General features: G+C 37.1%; 1 protein-coding gene across 5 annotated transcripts; it reads left to right on the top strand.

Annotated features, from left to right (window-relative positions):
• The first annotated feature begins 416 nt into the window (after window positions 1-416).
• On the top strand, window positions 417-20,260 carry LOC109092289. 5 transcript variants are annotated; one of them, XR_006158755.1, is made up of 7 exons: window positions 417-1,107; window positions 1,271-1,497; window positions 1,584-1,638; window positions 16,151-16,267; window positions 18,582-18,650; window positions 18,960-19,049; window positions 19,230-20,260. XR_006158755.1 is itself a non-coding variant. In XM_042753814.1 (5 exons), the coding sequence occupies exon 1, from the start codon at window positions 15,060-15,062 to the stop codon at window positions 15,960-15,962; it is 903 nt and encodes a 300-aa protein (XP_042609748.1). In that variant the 5' UTR covers window positions 14,502-15,059; the 3' UTR covers window positions 15,963-16,267; window positions 18,582-18,650; window positions 18,960-19,049; window positions 19,230-19,354; window positions 20,106-20,260. The 5 variants fall into 5 exon arrangements, 2 of the variants coding, with proteins under 2 accessions (XP_042609748.1, XP_042609747.1); XR_006158757.1 differs by lacking the exons at window positions 417-1,107; window positions 1,271-1,497; window positions 1,584-1,638 and adding an exon at window positions 10,430-10,821; XR_006158756.1 differs by lacking the exons at window positions 417-1,107; window positions 1,271-1,497; window positions 1,584-1,638 and adding an exon at window positions 10,430-10,937.
• The last annotated feature ends 1,652 nt before the right edge of the window (window positions 20,261-21,912 follow it).

The raw sequence follows: 21,912 nt of genomic DNA, 5'->3' as shown, positions 1-21,912 counted from the left end.
GTTTTCTCGCCATAGCTGTGCAGTTTCCCACACTAGGCAGAGATTTGTAAGTCTGGCGGCATGGGCAGTCTCGTTCCCCAAAGTGTCTCCGACGCAGCTCGAGTTGCAACGTCTAAGGTTACGTATGTAACCCTGGTTCCTCAAAGGAATGAGACGCTGCATCGCAGTGCCACACTTCCGGCATCTCTGGCCGGCGCTTGCTTCATCCTTTGAGGCTGGATGCCGGCTTTGCCGCTCGTGCTTTTATGCTTCCTGGTCTCTGATGTCACCCGCCTATGACATCTCACCCATCCATTGGACTGATTACACACATGATTCAGAGACGTCACGATGGAGGCGTTCCCCAAAGCGTCTCCGACGCAGCTTCTCATTCCTTCGAGGAACCAGGGTTACATACGTAACCTTAGACGTTTCCTTTTACTTTCTCCATAGTTACATTCAAGGGCACTCCTGAAATGAGATATATCCAGCTGCAGACCCGCAGCACCAGCAGTTTCAGAACCGCAGCCACAGAACCGGAAGTGAGGGGCAAAGTTATTGACAATGAGGGACTGCGATGAGTATTCTTAAATGTTTTTTCTATCATATGTTTAATAATTATTGTATATATTACGTTAAGCATTTATCTGCTTAGTACTTAATGTGTGCTTGGCTTTATTATCTTATATTGAAGCTTGAATTTGTTGTCATACTTTGTAGTATATAATTTTTTTCTGTGGATGTTTCGATTAATTTTCGAATACATGCGTAAATGGGCCTTGACATGTGGAGGAAGCCTTGAAGTTTGAAGACGTTTTTTATTCATAAAAATAAATAGTTTGCTTTCATTTCCTCTGTTATATGCATTGTTTGTGTGTTAATATTACCTCATGGTTTAGTTATTTTAATCCCATTTGTCATCATTGAAATAATTGTGTGTGGCTTCATCTCTTGTAGAGACATATAAGGATTCAGAGAGGTGAAAAATTACCTGAGCTGCAGCAGTACAACAAGTGTTACAGCAATTACCAGTAATTTTCTGCTTGACCAGCATGTTTAAGCCAGCCAAACTGGTAAAATTAAAAAGTCATCTTCAAATCCACTTCAACAAGGCAGTTGTCTGTGGAGGTATGAATATCTTGTTTGTTTAATATATGTATTATTGCATAATAGTTTACCTGTGTACTTATTTATTTTAGGCTATACTATACATTTTTGCAACCAATTATTGGTGTGATTATTTAGTTTTTAAATAAGGAACAATAAAGTTTTTTTTGTGTGCTATTTACAGGGAGAATATTCTTATTTTTTGTTGATTTCCAGTACATCTTGTCTTGGGAGCACCCTTTGATTTTACATCTGTAAGTAGTTATCAGTTAAAGTAATTGACCTTTATGATGTTGTAACAGTTTATATTCAAAGATTTCTCTATGTTTGTGTCTTCGAGTGTGACATTCCAATCATACGGAGATGGTGGACTCTTACTCTTCTGGAGAACTTTGGAGTTTTCTCTGAAAGGTACTGCACATTTCCTCCAGCCTACCATTACAAACACACCACCCTCTTAACAAATTTAAAAAAACCAAGATACATGTTTATTACAGTGCAGAAACCCTACAAGAGGGCCCTTCCAAGTGGATAACAGGCTACGCTTGTGAGGTATGTCTCAAATCTATTCAATTCAATTCAATTCAAGTTTATTTGTATAGGTCTTTTTACGATACAAATCATTGCAAAGCAACTTTACAGAAATTTAAGTTTCTACAATATTTAGTAGTATCTTATCAGGTGATGACTGTCAGTTTATGTGCATACGGCAGAAATGTTTGGAAAAATCAATAAAAGACAAACAAACAGACGATTAACACTATTAACAGCAATTATGCAATCAAACTTATAGCAAAATGTGGTAGTTCTGTATGTTGTCTCAGGGTTAGCATCATCTGATGTTCTCTGAGGGGTTGGCATCATCTCTTCTCAGGTGTTCTGGAGCCAGACTGGAGCTTGTGTAAATCCTAGTTACCACAGGATGTAAATCCCGTGGGCAAAACAGAGAAACAAATAGAGACATAATTAGCATAGCTGCTGTTCCAGCCAAGTAAAATTAATTAGTTTAACCCAAGCTAAAGAATAATAATGGGCATTTGATCAGATATAACTGCAGTCCAAAATTAGGAGATGCATTATTTGAATGCTTGGCCAAAGAGGTGTGTTTTTAATCTAGATTTAAACAGAGAAAGTGTGTCTGAACCCCGAACATTATCAGGAAGGCTATTCCAGAGTTTGGGAGACAAATGCGAAAAAGCTCTACCTCCTTTAGTGGACTTTGCTATCCTAGGTACTACCAAAAGTCCAGCGTTTTAATAATATAATAATAATATTTTGTAACTCATACGGAACTTAATAGGTAGCAGGTGCAGAGACTGTAAAATTGGGGTAATATGATCATATTTTCTTGACCTGGTAAGGACTCTAGCCACTCCATTTTGGACTACCTGTAGCTTGTTTATTGAAGATGCAGGACAACCACCTAGCAGTGCATTACAATAGTCCACTCTAGAGGTCATGAATGCATAAACTAGCTTTTCTGCATCAGAAACAGGTAACATGTTTCGGTCGCTGTGATTTTGCCAAGTAAGACATGTTCCTGGTTCAACATCTTTTGATGATCCTGGATCAACATTATTGTCCAAAAATATAGACGTAATCCAATCCATACCCCTTAACCTAACCCTACCCATAATTTATTCCTAAAATCAGTGTGAAATGGTAGCTGATTAACAAGGGTGTAGGATCACCTAATCCTGATTGTAAGCCTAAAATAGATATTTCCTAAAAAGTTATATCTCAGTTCTGATTGGTTGATTGGAATGTTGTTCCAGGATCAACAAGGATGTTGATCCAGGAACATGTTGTACTTGGTGAAATCACGCTCGACAGCATGTTTCGCAGCTTGGCAGTGTTTCTAAGATGAAAGAATGCTGTTTTTGTAACATGGGAAATATGATTTTCAAAAGACAAGTTACTGTCTAATATAACACCCAGATTTTTGAGAGCAGAGGAAGTAACAGTACATCCGTCTAGTTGCAAATTGTAATCTACGAGATTCTGTGTAATGTTTTTTGGTCCAATAAGTAATATCTCTTTCTTATCTGAATTTAATAGGAGAAAATTATTGGTCATCCAATCTTTTACATTTTTAACACACTCTGTTAGTTTAGATAATTTAGAAGTTTCATCTGGTCTCGTTGGGATATATAGTTAAGTATAATCAGCATAACAGTGGAAACTAATCCCGTATTTTCTAATGATATTACCAAGGGGCAACATGTATATTGAAAATAGCAGAGGACCTAGGAGAGATCCTTGTGGCACTCCATATTTTACTGGTGATAAATGAGATGACTCCCCATTTAAATAAACAAAATGGTAGTGATCGGACAGGTAGGATCTAAACCATCTTAAAGCCTTCCCTTGGATACCTGTATAGTTTTGTAATCTGTCTATGAGTATGTCATGATCCATGGTGTCAAACGCAGCACTAAGATCAAGTAAAACTAGCAATGAGATGCAGCCTTGGTCTGACGCAAGAAGCAAGTCATTTGTAATTTTAACAAGTGCAGTTTCTGTGCTATGATGGGGCGTGAAACCCGATGAAATTCTTCATAGAGATAGTTTTTTTACAGGAAGGAGCACAATTGAGCAGATACAACTTTTTCAAAAATTTTAGACATAAATGGAAGATTTTAAATGGGTCTGTAATTTGCCAGTTCACAAGGATCTAGTTGTGGTTTCTTAATAAGAGGCTTAATAACCGCCAGCTTGAATGGCTTTGGGACGTGACCTAAAGATAACGACAAGTTAATAATATTGAGAAGTGGTTCTTCAGCTACAGGTAACAACTCTTTCAGTAATTTAGTGGGTACAGGATCTAATAAACATGTTGTTGGTTTAGATGCAGTGATGTTTATTTAGCTCTTCCTGTCCTATAGTTGTAAAGCACTGCAGTTTATCTTTGGGTGTGATGAATAAAACTGAATTATTAGACTCTGTAGAATCTACATTTGTTATTGTGTTTCTGATGTTATCTATTTTATCAGTGAAGAAATTCATAAAGTATTACTATTTAACTGTGAGGGAATATTTAGATTGGGTGGCGTCTGGTTAATCTAGCCACTGTGCTAAATAAAAAACTTGGATTGTTTTGGTTATTTTTTTATGAGTTTGTGGATATGCTCGGCCCTGGCAGTTTTTAGAGCCTGTCTATAGCTGGACATACTGTTTTTCCACGCAATTCTAAAAACTTCCAAATTAGTTTTTCTCCATTTGCACTCAAGACTACGAGTTTCTTTCTTGAGAGAGTGGGTATTACTGTTGTACCATGGCACAGTACGTTTTTCTCTAACCTTTTTCAATTTGATGGGGGCAACAGCTTCTTATGTATTAGAGAAGATAGTGCCCATGTTGCCAGTCATTTCGTCTAGTTCATGTGTATTTATGGGTACACAGAGCAGTTGAGATAAATCAGGCAGGTAATTTGTGAATCTGTCTTTGGTGGCTGGAACAATAGTTCTGCCCAGATGATAACGTGGAGCCATATAGTTAATATCATCAATACGCAGAATGCACGATACAGATACAAGGAAATGGTCATTAACATCATCACTTTGAAGTACGATATCTATATCAGTAAGATCGATTCCATGCAATATAATTAAATCTAGCGTATGATTAAAACAATGAGTGGGCCCGGTGACATTTTGATTTACTGCAAAACAGTTTAATAAGTCAGTAAACGCAAGTCCTAATGCATCATTTGTATTATCAACATGAATGTTAAAATCTCAGAAAATTTGTGCTTTATCAGCAGTAACCAACAAGTCTGAGAGGAAATCTCCAAATTCTTTTAGGAATTCTGTATTCGGCCCTGGTGGTCTATAAACAGTAGCCAGAGCAAGAGATACGATAGATTTCTTTTGCATATCTGACAGTGTAATATTAAGCAGAAGTATTTGAATGATTTAAACCTGTATCCTGTTTTCTGGGTAACATTGAGAATATCAGTATATATTGTTGCAACAAATCTATCTATCTATCTGTCTGTCTATCTATCTCTATTATATATATATATATATATATATATATCAGTACAGGTCCTTCTAAAAAAAAATATCATATTGTGATAAAAGTTCATTATTTTCCATAATGTAATGATAAAAAATTAAACTTTCATATATTTTAGATTCATTGCACACCAACTGAAATATTTCAGGTCTTTTATTGTTTTAATACTGATGATTTTGGCATACAGCTCATGAAAACCCAAAATTCCTATCTCAAAAAATTAGCATATTTCATCCGACCAATAAAAGAAAAGTGTTTTTAATACAAAAAAAGTCAACCTTCAAATAATTATGTTCAGTTATGCACTCAATACTTGGTCAGGAATCCTTTTGCAGAAATGACTGCTTCAATGTGGCGTGTCATGGAGGCAATCAGCCTGTGGCACTGCTGAGGTGTTATGGACACCAAGGATGCTTCGATAGCGGCCTTAAGCTCATCCAGAGTGTTGGGTCTTGCGTCTCTCAACTTTCTCTTCACAATATCCCACAGATTCTCTATGGGGTTCAGGTCAGGAGAGTTGGCAGGCCAATTGAGCACAGTAATACCATGGTCAGTAAACCATTTACCAGTGGTTTTGTTTTGCCACTGTGAGCAGGTGCCAGGTCGTGCTGAAAAAACGAAATCTTCATCTCCATAAAGCTTTTCAGCAGATGGAAGCATGAAGTGCTCCAAAATCTCCTGATAGCTAGCTGCATTGACCCTGCCCTTGATAAAACACAGTGGACCAACACACAGCAGCTGACATGGCACCCCAGACCATCACTGACTGTGGGTACTTGACACTGGACTTCAGGCATTTTGGCATTTCCTTCTCCCCAGTCTTCCTCCAGACTCTGGCACCTTGATTTCCGAATGACATGCAAAATTTGCTTTCATCCGAAAAAAAGTACTTTGGACCACTGAGCAACAGTCCAGTGCTGCTTCTCTGTAGCCCAGCGCTTCTGCCGCTGTTTCTGGTTCAGAAGCACACGCCTGTGCACGGTGGCTCTGGATGTTTCTACTCCAGACTCAGTCCACTGCTTCCGCAGGTCCCCCAAGGTCTGGAATCGGTCCTTCTCCACAATCTTCCTCAGGGTCCGGTCACCTCTTCTCGTTGTGCAGCGTTTTTTGCCACACTTTTTTCCTTCCCACAGACTTCCCACTGAGGTGCCTTGATACAGCACTCTGGGAACAGCCTATTCGTTCAGAAATTTCTTTCTGTGTCTTACCCTCTCGCTTGAGGGTGTCAATGATGGCCTTCTGGACAGCAGTCAGGTCGGCAATCTTACCCATGATTGCGGTTTCGAGTAATGAACCAGGCTGGGAGTTTTTAAAAGCCTCAGGAATCTTTTGCAGGTGTTTAGAGTTAATTAGTTGATTCAGATGATTAGGTTAATAGCTCGTTTAGAGAACCTTTTCATGATATGCTAATTTTTTGAGATAGGAATTTTGGGTTTTCATGAGCTGTAAGCCAAAATCATCAGTATTAAAACAATAAAAGACCTGAAATATTTCAGTTGGTGTGCAATGAATCTAAAATATATGAAAGTTTAATTTTATCATTACATTATGGAAAATAATGAACTTTTATCACAATATGCTAATTTTTTGAGAAGGACCTGTATATATATAAAGAAAAAATAAAGTTATATTTTCCTTTAATATTCTGTAATGAAGGAAATCCCAGTAATCTGACAGAAGTTGTGAAATGGCTCCATTACAACAGACATCTGCTCCAGTGGAAGAGCCTTGTTTTCTTAGAATGGAGGAAGAGGACAAGGAAAAGGCCCTCAACAATCTCCTGGAACAATCAGAAGCTTCCAGAGTGCTTTGCAGAGTCCTCTTATTATGGCGAGTATTATCAGACAAACCTAATGCCTATCACAATAAATATCAGAATACCATTCATTCGCCGTCACACACCATAAACATATAAATACCAATAATAGGGAGGGCAGACGACAGACCCGCGGCGACGTCACTGTTGGGACCAATCATAGGCGGCGACGTGACGGTATGGGGTGTGATTGCACTTTTTGCTACTCACTAAGCAAACTGATAGGAGAACTAATGTGTATATGCTCTCCAGCCATCTGGCCAAAATCCCATAGTATTCAGGCATCAGACGTAAGATATGAGACGTTAGACGTCACAGTCACGTGTCGGAGCTGCGCTCAAACTGCGCGGCGGCGTAACAAAGAAGGGATTTTTTTTAGTTTGCGTCTGGATAACCTACGCGAGGATAAGCGTCTGGATAACGTACGCATGGATAAGCGTCTGGATAACGTACGTGTGGATAAACGTCTGGATAATGTACACGTGGATAAGCGTACATGTTAATAAGTACATTGATAATCATTTGACTTTGTCCTATTTTGCCCCAAGGAAGGCTTTAAGATGGTAATGATCATGATAACAGTACCTAAAGTACACATCTGTCTCCCCAGTGGCATAGTCTGTGCAGGACATGCAGGTGCATATGGGACTTCTAATAAAAACAAGGGAACGACTAGAGCCCTGCATGGGCTCCCTTGTCCAACATCTCATGAGAATTCTTGGCCCGAGTCGGACTGGATACCGTAACTTTTTTTCTCTCTCTCTTCCCTATTACACAGCTATTAAAATAGTTCCGATTTGGTTTTTAATAGAAAAGTTGTCATATTTATTTTTGTTTCTTTATTAAATTAATTTAGAAATATGTTTGGAACATTTTGTGTTTGGTAAATTCAAGTTTATTATTTATTTTATTTATTTTATTAAAGGAACGAGCAAGCTGCATCGGCAGACAGTGAGTTGAGCATTATGTTTGATCAGTTTAGCCTTCTCAAACCTACATGACTTGCCTAAAATAAACAAACATAATAAACTTCATGCATTCCACAGCATTAATTTAAACATTTAACCTAGATAAATGAGTGCTGTTAGGCACATATCCAATCGTTTGTGCGGAGAGTGAGTGCTTTGCAGGACATGGAGGCGTCAGCTTGCATTTTTTTTTTTTTTTTTTATGACAGTAAAAACTTAAAAATGCGCTGTCATTTTTGCTCATAAAGGTAAGAGTATGCATCATTCGGAACTGCAAAGGGTCTACTTGTATTTGTGTGCACTCAAAATATCAACAAAACCTTATGCTTTTGTAAAATAAGGAAAACAAACAGAATGCACTTTCTGTCCTATTGGTCTTGAGCAGGAGCACTTCACCAACACGATAAATATATTTATATAATGCTTTTCTATTGAATATTTATAGAATGATTTTTGCGTTTTAAATTACTATTTTAAAATGAAATAATTCAAATCGAAAACAAAAACTCTTTCATTATGTAATCCTAAAGTTGCATTTCTCTCTAAAGGCACGTACAATGAGGAGATGGCAAGTCAGGTTTGTCAAATTCATTTTTGCAACATTGACTCAGAAGACATTAGTTTATTAAGAAATAATCCCAATATCCTGCCTCTATTTTTATAGAACTGTGCTAAAATTGTGTTTGCATTCAGTAGCCTATAAGGCAGCATTTTTGTGCCACGTTGAAAAATAACCGAATAAATAAGATTAACGTCAGAATATTTTAAGAATAAAGTAAAAATTACCATAATAAAATTGTTATATTGTGAAGTTTAAAAAAAAGTCTGTGGCATCCATCATTCTTTAGCTTTTTTTTAACTAACTCTGATTGATCGATTCATGAGACATTCATTTGTATTAAATTGTTCTGATTTTTTTTTCAACATGCATTCAAATAATCATGTTTATTTCGTGCTGCAAATATTAAAGAGGAAAATATCATTGATTCATATGCAGCTACTGAATGAATTATCTCACTACAAATTAAAAGAGCGTAAAAAAAGACGTTTATTGTTTGTATTTTATCATAAAATAATGATTAAATGGCTTGCGTGCTACTAATAATGAATGGACTTGAAAACTTTAAACATAAGCATTACATTATACCATAAATAAAACGGCTTGTGAATAAGAAATAGAATAGAATAGCCCATAACGTTTTGGGAGGGCCATGCAAGTTTTTTGCATATTTGCCTGGGGCTGACTCGCTAAGCCACAGTCTCCCAATGACTGTGATCATAAGGCTTCAGTAGATATCAACACATGAAAAGTAGGCTACTATATAGTTACAGACTTATTTTAATAGACATAATACTTAAATTGATAATGTGTCTGGGTAGACCAGTTTCAAAATATTTTAAAATAGGCATATGTATAAACGTATTAATTATTTATCAATATATAGGCTGTTAATTTGTTAATTTTAACATGTAGCGTAGCCTACAAGAAACTGCTCTTATAATAAGCAGCTGTAACCTGAACTCTGAAATAATAGACATCTGCTGATCATACAATTATCTAGGTATTCAGAAATGAGGTCTAATGTAGTGATTTTTTTTATTTTTAAGAGATATTACCAGTAAGTTCATATGTGCTCAGATTAAAATTAGCCTATATTATTACTGTATTATTTTATTTAAACTGTAACTGTGAATATATTTGGACACTCCATGTTAGTCACTGAATAGACTTACATGATTTTCAATTGATTTTTAGGTGATATTGCTTGAAAAGTGATTTATAATGAGTGCTAAAAAATTTTTTTAAAAATTATTTATGCAGTTTGTTTTATTATCAAAGCCTAGACCCTATGTGATAACATAACCTGAGGCTAAAAGCTGTGATATTAATGCTGTCCACTATTTAAAGCTTATTTTTAAAAATCTATTTCCACAATTTTGAAAAGAAACGAATGCATATAACAATTTCATTTCACTATGATGTACTTTGGGGGAAGTCGTGGCCTAATGGTTAGAGAGTCGGACTTGCAATCCAAGGGTTGTGAGATCGAGTCTCGGGCCGGCAGGAATTGTAGGTGGGGGGGAGTGAATGTACAGCTCTCTCTCCACCCTCAATACCACGACTGAGGTGCCCTTGAGCAAGGCACTGAACCCCCAACTGCTCCCCAGGCGCCGCTGCATAAATGGCTGCCCACTGCTCGGGGTGTGTGTTCACAGTGTGTGTGTGTTCACTGCTGTGTGTGTGTGCACTTTGGATGGGTTTAAAAGCAGAGCACGAATTCCGAGTATGGGTTACCATACTTGGCTGTATGTCACATCACTAAAAAATCACTCACTCACTAAGTATAGTTTTATATAATCCGTGTGCATTGCTTATCCCAAAGATTTTCCAATTGTTTCAATTTTACTAAATGCTGTCTTAGTTTTTCTCGATTCTTAACACATAATTCATGAAACAATTTACCAAACAATTTTTTACAAACAAACTTGTGCAAACTTCCATGTCAAAATCAAATTCTCCAGTCAAAAACCCTTACATCTATCAATATCAAACTCTGGCCTCAGATGACAAAACCTACAGTACAAATACACACACTATAAAATCCAATAGTTTACCTTACTTAAATATAATAAGTTTCTTTATTTCGTTGTTATACTTACTAGGTCACAGCTAATTTTGAGGCAAATAAAACAACTTGCTGCAATGAGTAATTCTTACTTAAAATATTCAGGTAGCTACAACAAAACCGATGACATTAATTCACCAGTGAGAGGCAGCAGTGCGCTAATGTTTTGCTAATGCGCAACAAAACAACAGAAGAAGAAATAAGGAAATTTCGAATTTGCTGAAACTAGGAAGAAGTAGAGAGACTGCTTGCATTTTACCTCTGGACAAAGGACGTCAGATGTGGAGCGAGCGTGAGCGCGGCGAAGGTTGGTGAACGCGGCAGGTTCAAATCGACGATCGGTGTAAAATTTGGAAAACGGATTATTATATTTATCGGGATCTTAAGGCGGTGGGGCACGACTGTTCCGTGAATGGATCAGAGGTAGGTGGGGGGGAAATGGATAATATGGAAGGGAGAGGTGAAGAAAGGGGAGGGTTAGGGAGGGGACAGGAGAGTGATAAACATGATAAAAGAAATAAAAGGATAAGGAGTGATAGTGTTGAGGATTCTGAATGGGATGAAGAAAACTAGGAAACTTCTCAAGAAAGGAGGAGAGAGATTTATGATGTTGTAATACGGTTTAATGAAAAGAATCAGGGGATTATGAAGAAGGTTAGCCCTTTTGTGCTAACAACAACACTAGCAAACAAGATAGGGGAGATTAAGTTAATGATGGGAATTTATTGGTAAGATGTGCTGATGATGGGCAAATGATAAAAGCCCTAAACATCAAGGATATAGCAAAGTGTAAGGTGGAAAACACAGGAAGGGTGGGAATGAGGAAAAAAGATGGAAGGGTAGGGGTGATAACAGGGGTGCCATTGAGTGTTACAATGGGGGAATTAATGAAGAATATCAATGGAGCAAAAGTCGTGAATGTCCAAAGGATGAAAACATCAAGAGATGGAGAGGTAAAGGACACAAAAACAGTTTCAATAGAATTTGAGGAAGAAATACTGCCAAAAAAAGTATACTTTTATGAGTTATCCAGTGAGGATGTTTATTCCAAAACCATTGAGGTGTTATAAATGTCAAAGGTTTGGTCACACTGCAATGAACTGTAATAGGCAGATAAGATGTGCTAGATGTGGAAGGGACCATGATTATGGAAAATGCGGCTCAGGGGTACCACCAAAGTGTTGTAATTGTGGAGGAAACCACAATGTGGCATTTAGTGGATGTGAAGTTATGAGACGGGAGATTTATCACTCATGGTCCCCTCCACATTCAAAAGGTGAGAATGCAAAAAAGAATAACATATGCAGAAGCTGTCAAGGTTTCAGGGGAAAAAGATAACAAGCGGCATGAAGAGGTAGATGTGGAGACACTAGAGAGCAGGCAAAGTAGCTTTGAAGGAGTGTTTGTGAAAAAAACTGATTTAGTTACATTCATAGCAGGAGTGATAAATAGCACGGCAGAAGTAAAATCTAAAAAAGACAAAATTCAGTTGGCGGTTAAAGCAGCAGTCAATCACTTGGGATTAACTGGACTGACATGGGAAGAAGTGAGGGAGACCCTTACTAATCAGTCAAGTCAACAGTCATCATGGGTTGGTTAACAATATTAATGGTTATTATTTTACAATGGAATGCCAGGAGCTTACTGGCTAATGGACAAGAATTTAAACATTTTTTGAATGAGATGAATGAGAAACCAGATGTAATTTGTATTCAAGAATCCTGGTTGAAGCCAAATCTAGACTTTGTGATCCATGGGTATACAATAATTAGAAGAGATAGGAATTCTGGGGAGGGGGGAGGGGGGTGTGTTATATTTATTAAGGCGGGTGTATCGTATAGATTACTGGGCAAAGGGGATGATCAAGAGTATATAGTGATGGAGGTGTGGGAAAGGGGGGGTAATTAGTATTATTAATTATTATAACCCATGTAAGAGGTTGGAGCTGGACAAGCTTCTAAGATTACCAGGGCAAGATAGACAAAAAATAATCTGGTGTGCAGATTTTAATGCTTATAGCTCGGTATGGGGAAGTGTACATACAGATACTAATGGTAAAATAATTGAAGAATTGATGGAAAGAAAGAGAATTGGTGTGCTTAAATGATGGAAGAGGAACTAGAATAAATGTTTCAACAGGGAAAGAGTCTGTATTAGACATAACATTAGTATCTAGTGTGTTGGCTGGAAATACTAATTGGGAAGTGTTGACAGGAACAACAGTGGGTAGTGATCACTACCCTGTCTTGTGCTCAGTGGGTGAGAAATTGGAAGTAGGAACAGAAGATACAATTTCTAGGTGGAATTTTGGTAAAGCTGATTGGGAAAGGTTTAAGAATTTGTGTGATGATGCAATGGTTGAGGTTGAAGTGTCAGAAAGTATAGATGATGTTAACAATCAGATAACCTCTGCAATTATTATGGCAGCAGAGGAAGCTATACCTAAGACGAGAAACAGGGCAAATCGAAAATTGGTACCTTGGTGGAATGAAGAATGTCAACAGGCAGTAAGGGCAGAAATAAAGCTTTCAGGAAGCTTAAAAGAAACACATAATGTGCAACATCTAATGCAATACAAGAAGGAACAAGCAATAGTTAGAAGGAAAATACGCCAAGCAAAAAGGAGTAGTTGGAGAAATTTCTGTGATGAAATAGGTAGAACTACACCAGTGGGGGAAGTTTGGGGAATGATTAAAAGAATGGGGGGAGACAGGAGGAAGTGGGAATATCCAGTTATGGTATATGAAGAAGAAACTGCAGTTTCTAATAAGGAGAAGGCTGAGATGATGGCCAAATCATTTACAAGGGTTCATAGTTCAGAAAATCTGTCAGAAGTTGAGAGGAGGAGGAGATCTATAACTTTAAATCAGCATCTTAATGAAGTGAATATGAAGGAAGAAACTGGAAGTAAGTTAGATGAGCCATTTACTTTGGCTGAATTGATTAGAGCAATAAAGAGGGCGAAACATACATCCCCAGGGAAAGATCAAGTATGTTATTTGATGTTAAAACAGTCAGGGGAAGAATCATTCTTGAAGCTTCTTGAGATATATAATAAAATATGGAAAGAGGGGAAGTTACCAGGTATCTGGAAAGAAGCGATAGTGAAACCAATAAGAAAACCGGGTAAGGATCCAACTAATCCTATTAGTTACAGACCAATAGCGCTCACATCCAATCTGTGTAAAATCATGGAAAGGATGATAGCAGATAGACTGACTTATGTCCTTGAAAAAAGAGGATTACTGGCTAAATGTCCAAGTGGCTTTAGGAAGGGAAGAAGCTCAATAGATTCAGTGGTGAGATTGGAGTCTGAAATAAGAAAGGCACAAGCAAATAGAGAGTCAGTAATTGCAGTATTTTTTGATATAGAAAAAGCTTACGATATGATGTGGAAGGAGGGGTTATTAATCAAATTAAGTAAGATAGGGGTTGAAGGAAGAGTGTTTAATTGGATAAGAGATTTTCTGTTTGGAAGGAAAATACAAATAAAGATTGGGGCAGATTTATCAGATCAATACATAGTTGATAATGGCACACCTCAAGGCAGTGTGATAAGTCCATTACTTTTCATTATTATGATTAATGACGTATTTGGAACAGTTCCAGAAGATATAGGAAGGTATTTGTTCGCAGATGATGGCGCGCTATGGAAGAAAGGAAGGAATATAGAATATGTTACTAGGAAAATACAGGAAGCAATTGATATAGTGGTGGAGTGGGGATATAATTGGGGGTTTAGGTTTTCTATAGAGAAAACTCAGTCAGTCTTCTTTACAAGAAAAAGAATTCAGGAAGGACTAAAGTTAAGAATGTATGGGAGAGATTTAGAGAAAGTTGGAACTTTTAAATTTCTTGGAATTAATTAGGATTCACGTTTGACATTTGCAGAACATATCAGGAGAATTGAAGAAAAGTGCAAAAGAGTAATAAATGTAATGAATCCATGGGTATACAATAATAAGAAGAGATAGGAATTCTGGGGAGGGGGGAGGGGGTGCAATGAGATGTTTGAGGGGAAAAGAATGGGGTGCAAGTAGATTAGCAATGAAGAAAATATATATGGCCCTAATCCGATCAGTGTTAGATTATGGATGTGTGGTTTTTGGTTCTGCAGCTCAATCTCTGTTAAAAAAGCTTGATGTTATCCAGGCACAGGCCTTGAGGCTGTGTTGTGGAGCTTTTAAAACTACCCCAGTATCAGCATTACAGGTAGAAATAGGAGAATGTCCTTTAGAGCTAAGAAGGAAGCAGTTGATGGCAAATTATTGGTCAGGACTACAGGGCATAATGATTCTCATCCTACTAAGGCATTGTTACAGGAGAGCTGGGAATATGGGAAAAGGAAAAAGGAAAACTTTGGTAGGATTGGAAATGACACAGCTAAAGAATTAGGAGTTTTTAATTTGAGGGTAAGTTGCACAGTTGTTTATCCAGAGATGGCTCCCTGGAAGTTAGTTTGGCCTGAGGTAGATTGGTTTGTGTCGGAGGAAAAAAGGAGGGCAAAGGGAGGTATAAATCTATAATAATCTATAAATATCTAAAATGGTGTTCAACAATCGGATAGCAGAAAAGTATAATGATTACACGCAGGTTTATACAGATGCCGCTAAGGAACCAGAGACGGAAGTAACAGGATTGAGTGTGGTGGTTCCAAGTAAAGGAATTGGAATTAATAGAAGAACCTCTAATATGTTAGGGGTTTATACAGTGGAAATGCTGGCAATATTAATCGCTGTACAGTGGGTGGAAAAGACAGGGCAGCATAAAGTATTAGTTTGTTCAGATTCATCGTCAGTGTTAGCAAGTATAAGGTCATTTTATTCAAAAAGTCGCCAAGACATACTGTATGAAGTCCTACAGTCAGTTACAAGAATATTTAATCAAGGAAGGCAGATACAATTTGTATGGGTACCAGGACATGTAGGGATAAGGGGAAATGAACTGGCAGATAAATTAGCCAAGACTATATTATCAAAAGGAAATATAGAAATGCAAGTCAGTATCAGCAAAGCAGAGGTTAAAAGTGTGATATGGAAGACAGTAAATCAAATGTGGCAAGAGAGGTGGGATAGAGAGGGAAAAGGAAGGCAATTATATCAAATCCAGAGGGATGTTAAGTGTACAGTGATTGGAAGTGGAAATAGCAGAGAGGAAACAGTCATCTCTAGGTTAAGATTGGGACATTGTTTATTAAACAAAACACTCAAGTTAATAGGAAAACATGACACAGGATCGTGTGAGGTGTGCAAGGAAGAGGAGTCAGTGGAGCATGTGGTCTTGAGGTGCAGCAGGTATGATGTTCAGAGAGAGCTGATGAGGAATAAGTTGAGAGAGATAGAGGTTCAGGACATGACATTAAAAGGGCTATTGAGCACGCAACATAGGGCACAGACTAGAATTCTTATGGGTTTCTTAAGGGACACAGGGGTTTATAATAGAGTGTGAAGAGTCATAGGAGTATTGAGGAAGGTTATAACTATTATTATTGTTATTATCATTATACATTTTTTTTTTTTTTTTATTATAATAGAGTAGAATAATGGTGAAGTGTGTGGATTTATATGCTTGGGGAGTAGGAGGGAATGGGGTTAATTAATTTGTGAACCTGATGTCTGATCCACACTCCGGAGCAGAGGGGTGGCGGTAATGCACCAATTATGCTGGATGCCAACTGCAGTTAAACATTAAAAAGAAGAAGAAGAAGAAGACCTCTGGACAAAGACTGATTACTTCTACACAATAATAATAAGGTAAGTTTCAAAACAATAATGGTGTGTGGCTGTACAGGTCCTTCTCAAAAAAATTTGCATATTGTGAAAAAGTTCATTATTTTCCATAATGTAATGATAAAAATTAAACTTTCATATATTTTAGATTCATTGCACACCAACTGAAATATTTCAGGTCTTTTATTGTTTTAATACTGATGATTTTGGCATACAGCTCATGAAAACCCAAAATTCCTATCTCAAAAAATTAGCATATTTCATCCGACCAATAAAAGAAAGGTGTTTTTAATACAAAAAAAAGTCAACCTTCAAATAATTATGTTCAGTTATGCACTCAATACTTGGTCAGGAATCCTTTTGCAGAAATGACTGCTTCAATGCGGCGTGGCATGGAGGCAATCAGCCTGTGGCACTGCTGAGGTGTTATGGAGGCCCAGGATGCTTCGATAGCGGCCTTAAGCTCATCCAGAGTGTTGGGTCTTGCGTCTCTCAACTTTCTCTTCACAATATCCCACAGATTCTCTATGGGGTTCAGGTCAGGAGAGTTGGCAGGCCAATTGAGCACAGTAATACCATGGTCAGTAAACCATTTACCAGTGGTTTTGGCACTGTGAGCAGGTGCCAGGTCGTGCTGAAAAACTAAATCTTCAACTCCATAAAGCTTTTCAGCAGATGAAAGCATGAAGTGCTCTAAAATCTCCTGATAGCTAGCTGCATTGACCCTGCCCTTGATAAAACACAGTGGACCAACACCAGCAGCTGACATGGCACCCCAGACCATCACTGACTGTGGGTACTTGACACTGGACTTCAGGCATTTTGGCATTTCCTTCTCCCCAGTCTTCCTCCAGACTCTGGCACCTTGATTTCCGAATGACATGCAAAATTTGCTTTCATCCGAAAAAAAAAGTACTTTGGACCACTGAGCAACAGTCCAGTGCTGCTTCTCTGGGGGAATGCGGCACCTGTAGCCCATTTCCTGCACACGCCTGTGCACGGTGGCTCTGGATGTTTCTACTCCAGACTCAGTCCACTGCTTCCGCAGGTCCCCCAAGGTCTGGAATCGGTCCTTCTCCACAATCTTCCTCAGGGGTCCGGTCACCTCTTCTCGTTGTGCAGCGTTTTTTTTTGCCACACTTTTTCCTTCCCACAGACTTCCCACTGAGGTGCCTTGATACAGCACTCTGGGAACAGCCTGTTCGTTCAGAAATTTCTTTCTGTGTCTTACCCTCTCGCTTGAGGGTGTCAATGATGGCCTTCTGGACAGCAGTCAGGTCGGCAGTCTTACCCATGATTGCGGTTTTGAGTAATGAACAAGGCTGTGAGTTTTTAAAAGCCTCAGGAATCTTTTGCAGGTGTTTAGAGTTAATTAGTTGATTCAGATGATTAGGTTAATAGCTCGTTTAGAGAACCTTTTCATGATATGCTAATTTTTTGAGATAGGAATTTTGGGTTTTCATGAGCTGTATGCCAAAATCATCAGTATTAAAACAATAAAAGACCTGAAATATTTCAGTTGGTGTGCAATGAATCTAAAATATATGAAAGTTTAATTTTTATCATTACATTATGGAAAATAATGAACTTTTTCACAATATGCTAATTTTTTGAGAAGGACCTGTATCTTTCTGTGTGCTGCTAATTTGAACTGACTAACATTAACTCCTTGTCAGCACCAGTGTTAGCTAACAGGCAGCAAAGATCTTTGCTATTCTGCTATTAGAACAAAAACTGTAGAAATACAGAACTTGACACATTTTTGGTAAATTTGAAACTTTTTAAAATTCTTTTTTTATTATCCCTCATATTGAAAAATTTGTTACTAGTTAAAAATGAAAGCATGGAAATTCGAGGTACAATTCAAGAACATGCCAAAAGTCGCCAAGATGAGCTCACAGTAGTTTTTAAGACAATTTTTATGTGCCACTGATAGTATTGATTGTTAACAGTAATCTTTTGCAAAATTCCCTCTATAATTTTATAACACTGTGAGGCTTTGGCCACTTTTTAGGTTAAAGTCATTTTTTCAGTTTACAGTTTTATTGTCAACATTTTAATACAATCATAGTCATTATGCGATTACACATTTAAGGTTTAAAATGAATGAGCTCGTTGTCTTGCAGTAATTATTTCTTTGCTGTGTTGAAACACTGAGTACTGTAACAGAAGAAATGTTGCTTTTGAATTGGTTTTACGACTGAGACCTCAAGTAGATATGTATTGAAATGTTATTTCTATTGTAAAACAAGCAGTTATCAAGAAATTAATGTGTCTGTAATCTACAATTCACAACAGTAGTGGAACTCGCCTTTGAAGAATTATTTGTCATATTTAGGAAAAAATCTTATGGCAACAGTCTTCTCTGAACAGCGGTCTTGTGAACACCGGCGTCAGTACAATAAAGGTAAGGTATTTCAACAGCAGTAAAACACTTTTTGACTCAATCATGTGGTACGCTATATTTGCAATTTCAAATAATTTCTTGCAGTTCCAGAATACCTGTTACGTATTTCTGTATTTGTCACTGTATTTCTTTACACCCTAAAACCCGTAAAAATGTGTGTTGCTAGCTTAAATGTTTTCAATATTTTTTATTATATTTAATAATAATATTTAAAATAAACAGCGTCAATGACTTCTTCAACACTTTGACAAACATGTTTCTACTGTAATTTTTTAATTTCTTAAACTTTTTTTCTTTTTTTACTTCTAGAACCCAGATTTGACAGAACTACACACCCAACTGAGGCCTACCTGTTTTACTTCATGATCACCCCAGATACTTCTACAACTAACTCGCTTGGTAAGTTCTCATAGTTACACCTTAAAGAAGCACATAATTTTAGAAAAAATACCTGTGTATTTGCTGGTATATTACTGAGATACCTTTATAAAGATTAATGTTGATTACATACCTAGTTCAATTAAAAATGAAAAATGTGCCATTTAATCTCCCTCCTGTCATTCTATTCCATAAAAAAAGTGTTCATCTTCATGACACGAATGAAGATATTTAACCCAAATCTCTGACACCCAAGAAACCATCACATCAATCTATATGAATGGAGCCAATTAATCTACTTTTTGGGCCAAACTGTTCAATGAATGGTAAGGAGCAGTTTCAGTTATATTTCCACTTGAACTCTGTTAGGCATGGTTTGATTAACTGTTCTTGATCCAGAACTCTTAGCTGTACACGCTGAACCGTGCTGTAGAATGCCTGGAGTTTCGTCGCTGCTCAGGGTTGGTTTTTTTTTCTTTTGCCTAGCCAACAGTTTCTCTGGAGCTGGCCAACATGCTATTTGAGTGAACTAAACAAGTTAATAGTAAAATTAAAAGTAATATTTAATCTTATATGAATCATAACATGGGTGCTATTTACATCAGGTACGATATCTTAACTATTGCATTACTAAGGCAATGACTGACACATTTATGTTGCATTCAAAAGAGCTCTGTTAACAGCCCAACAGTGAAAATTAAACCATATCCATATTGGCACAGAATAGAATGGTTAAGCTTTGAGAATTAAGAATGGTTTGGCCTGACAGTGGAAAAGCGGCTCAAGTCTTCGAAAGAGACATGATTGCTGTATGATCAACTGTCTAAAGTTTTGGATAAATAGACATTCAGTTAAACGACAGAAGTTTCTCGGATTTCACTGAAAATTTCTTTATTTGTGTTCTGAAAATAAACAAAAGTCATGGGTGAGTAAATGATGACATGAATTTCAAGTTTGGGTAAACTATCCCAATGGCATGGCAGTGTAGGCAGGACAGATAACACTGAAAACTGATCATCCACATTTCCCTGCTAATATTGTTTTTATTTGGTTTTGATGGATCTGATGTTGATGCAGTCTGGACACTAGCATCTGTTGGCTTGCTGACTATCACTGAAGATGAAGTACTTCTCCAAATCTTCTCTGCCTTGACCCTGTGTCTTCTCCATCATTGTTCAGGGTAGTACTGCAAAGAACAGTCTCCAGGGTCTACTTACAACATTTGCTTCCGGACCGCCATGTCCTACGTTTGGATTACTGGTACAGGTGGATTACCCCTGATACTGTGAAGAACACTTAAAATATGATGCTTGACTTGGGACAGAAAAAAAAAAAAACATTGGCAACTTGTGTGGCCAACTCATCATGCCCTACCTCCACTGTTTAGCATAACCAAAAGCAGACTGTTTTTGCTTTGTTTCAAAATGTTTGTAATACAAGTTAAAACTGCATTGAAAAATATTATCTTTAACTTTGAACTGTCACTACCTTTGATGTATGGGTATTTATGTGTGTGAAGAATAGAACATTGTTGTCATGAATTTGTAATGGATGTTTGAAGCATTTAAGTTAATGGAGTAACACTTGTTTTTTTAAGGCAATCGGTTAAAACTAGATTGCTGTTCAAATAAATACAACTTAGAAATTCCAGGTTGCAGGAAATGTTACTTGATTTAGCTAAACTTAAATAAGTTGTTTGAAATACGCACAGTATATTGTACTTAATCATTTAGTTGTTGAAAATAGTGATTCTGAGTTACGAGAACTTGCATGTAAGTTTACAACACTAAATAAACCTTTGTTAGTACAAATTACTATTCTTATTTCACTTTACTTGGTATTTTCAAGGCAATTAGTTTGCAATGCTTTTTTTAAAATAAGGTTTACTAATTAGAATTTACAGTGCAGACAACTTCCCTGCCCCGTGAACACTAGTGAGATCAATTCAGAACACTAACTGTAATAAAGTACTGTATAGTACACTGTGTGATTCTTTCAGCTCTCTCTCCAGTGCTAGGATGCATTTTTAAAGCAGTCACCTGTGCTCCTGTTTATACTATCCTGAGATTCTGACTGGTGTCATCAGTTTTGTTACTGAATGCTTGCTAATTGTGTGTTATTTGAGTTCACACTGTGACACTGTGACACTAATTATTATTATTACTAATTATTTAATGTGTTCGTGTTTTATGAGTGAGAACATAAAATATCTGTAAAATTAAGCCAACTTTGGAGAAATCATTAAAAAAATTGGAATGTGTGTGTATATATGCATTCCAGTATAATATATAGCCTATAATATTATAATTTCTAAACTACTAAATTATTAAAACATTACATGATTGAAGTGTTTACTCATGGTCCATCGTTAATTTAGAATTTGGACTTTGGATTTAACTGTGTTAATGCATTAAGCCATTTTTTGATTAACTTCTGGGGGACAAAACACAAAAGTTTGTCTTTCCATTTGGTTTATACTGCCATTATCTTAGTGCCATTAGTTATGGTGCTTACAAGAAAGCTGTGAATTGGTTGTTCCTGGTTGTTGTTTTACAAGTGCACTTCTAAATAACATTGTAAGTTCATTGATTTGCTATATTGCAGTGTAATTTTAATTTTACTCATCATATTTTCGTCAACATTATGAAGATTATGAAATATTCTGGGATTTGGAGGTGCTAAAATGTTATAACATGCAGGTTTTTTTCTTTCTTTTTGCTCCGAACAAAACAAAACAAAAAACACTAATCTACAGCACTTAAGACATTTGACAAAATCACACACACAACTGGCAAAAGGTATTACAGACGACAAGGCGTAGACGTCACGTAGCTTCTCACGCGAGAAGGGTGGCAACGAAAGTGTCGCGCTTTTTATCACACGT

The sequence above is a fragment of the Cyprinus carpio genome, unplaced genomic scaffold (assembly GCF_018340385.1).
Source record: "Cyprinus carpio isolate SPL01 unplaced genomic scaffold, ASM1834038v1 S000000041, whole genome shotgun sequence".
Taxonomy (NCBI): domain Eukaryota; kingdom Metazoa; phylum Chordata; class Actinopteri; order Cypriniformes; family Cyprinidae; genus Cyprinus; species Cyprinus carpio.
This window is presented reverse-complemented; position numbering and strand designations above follow the sequence as displayed.

Coding starts and splice junctions, on each gene's coding strand:
- LOC109092289 (XM_042753814.1), top strand. CDS start 15,060: ATGGTGTTCAACAATCGGATAGCAGAAAAGTATAATGATTACACGCAG.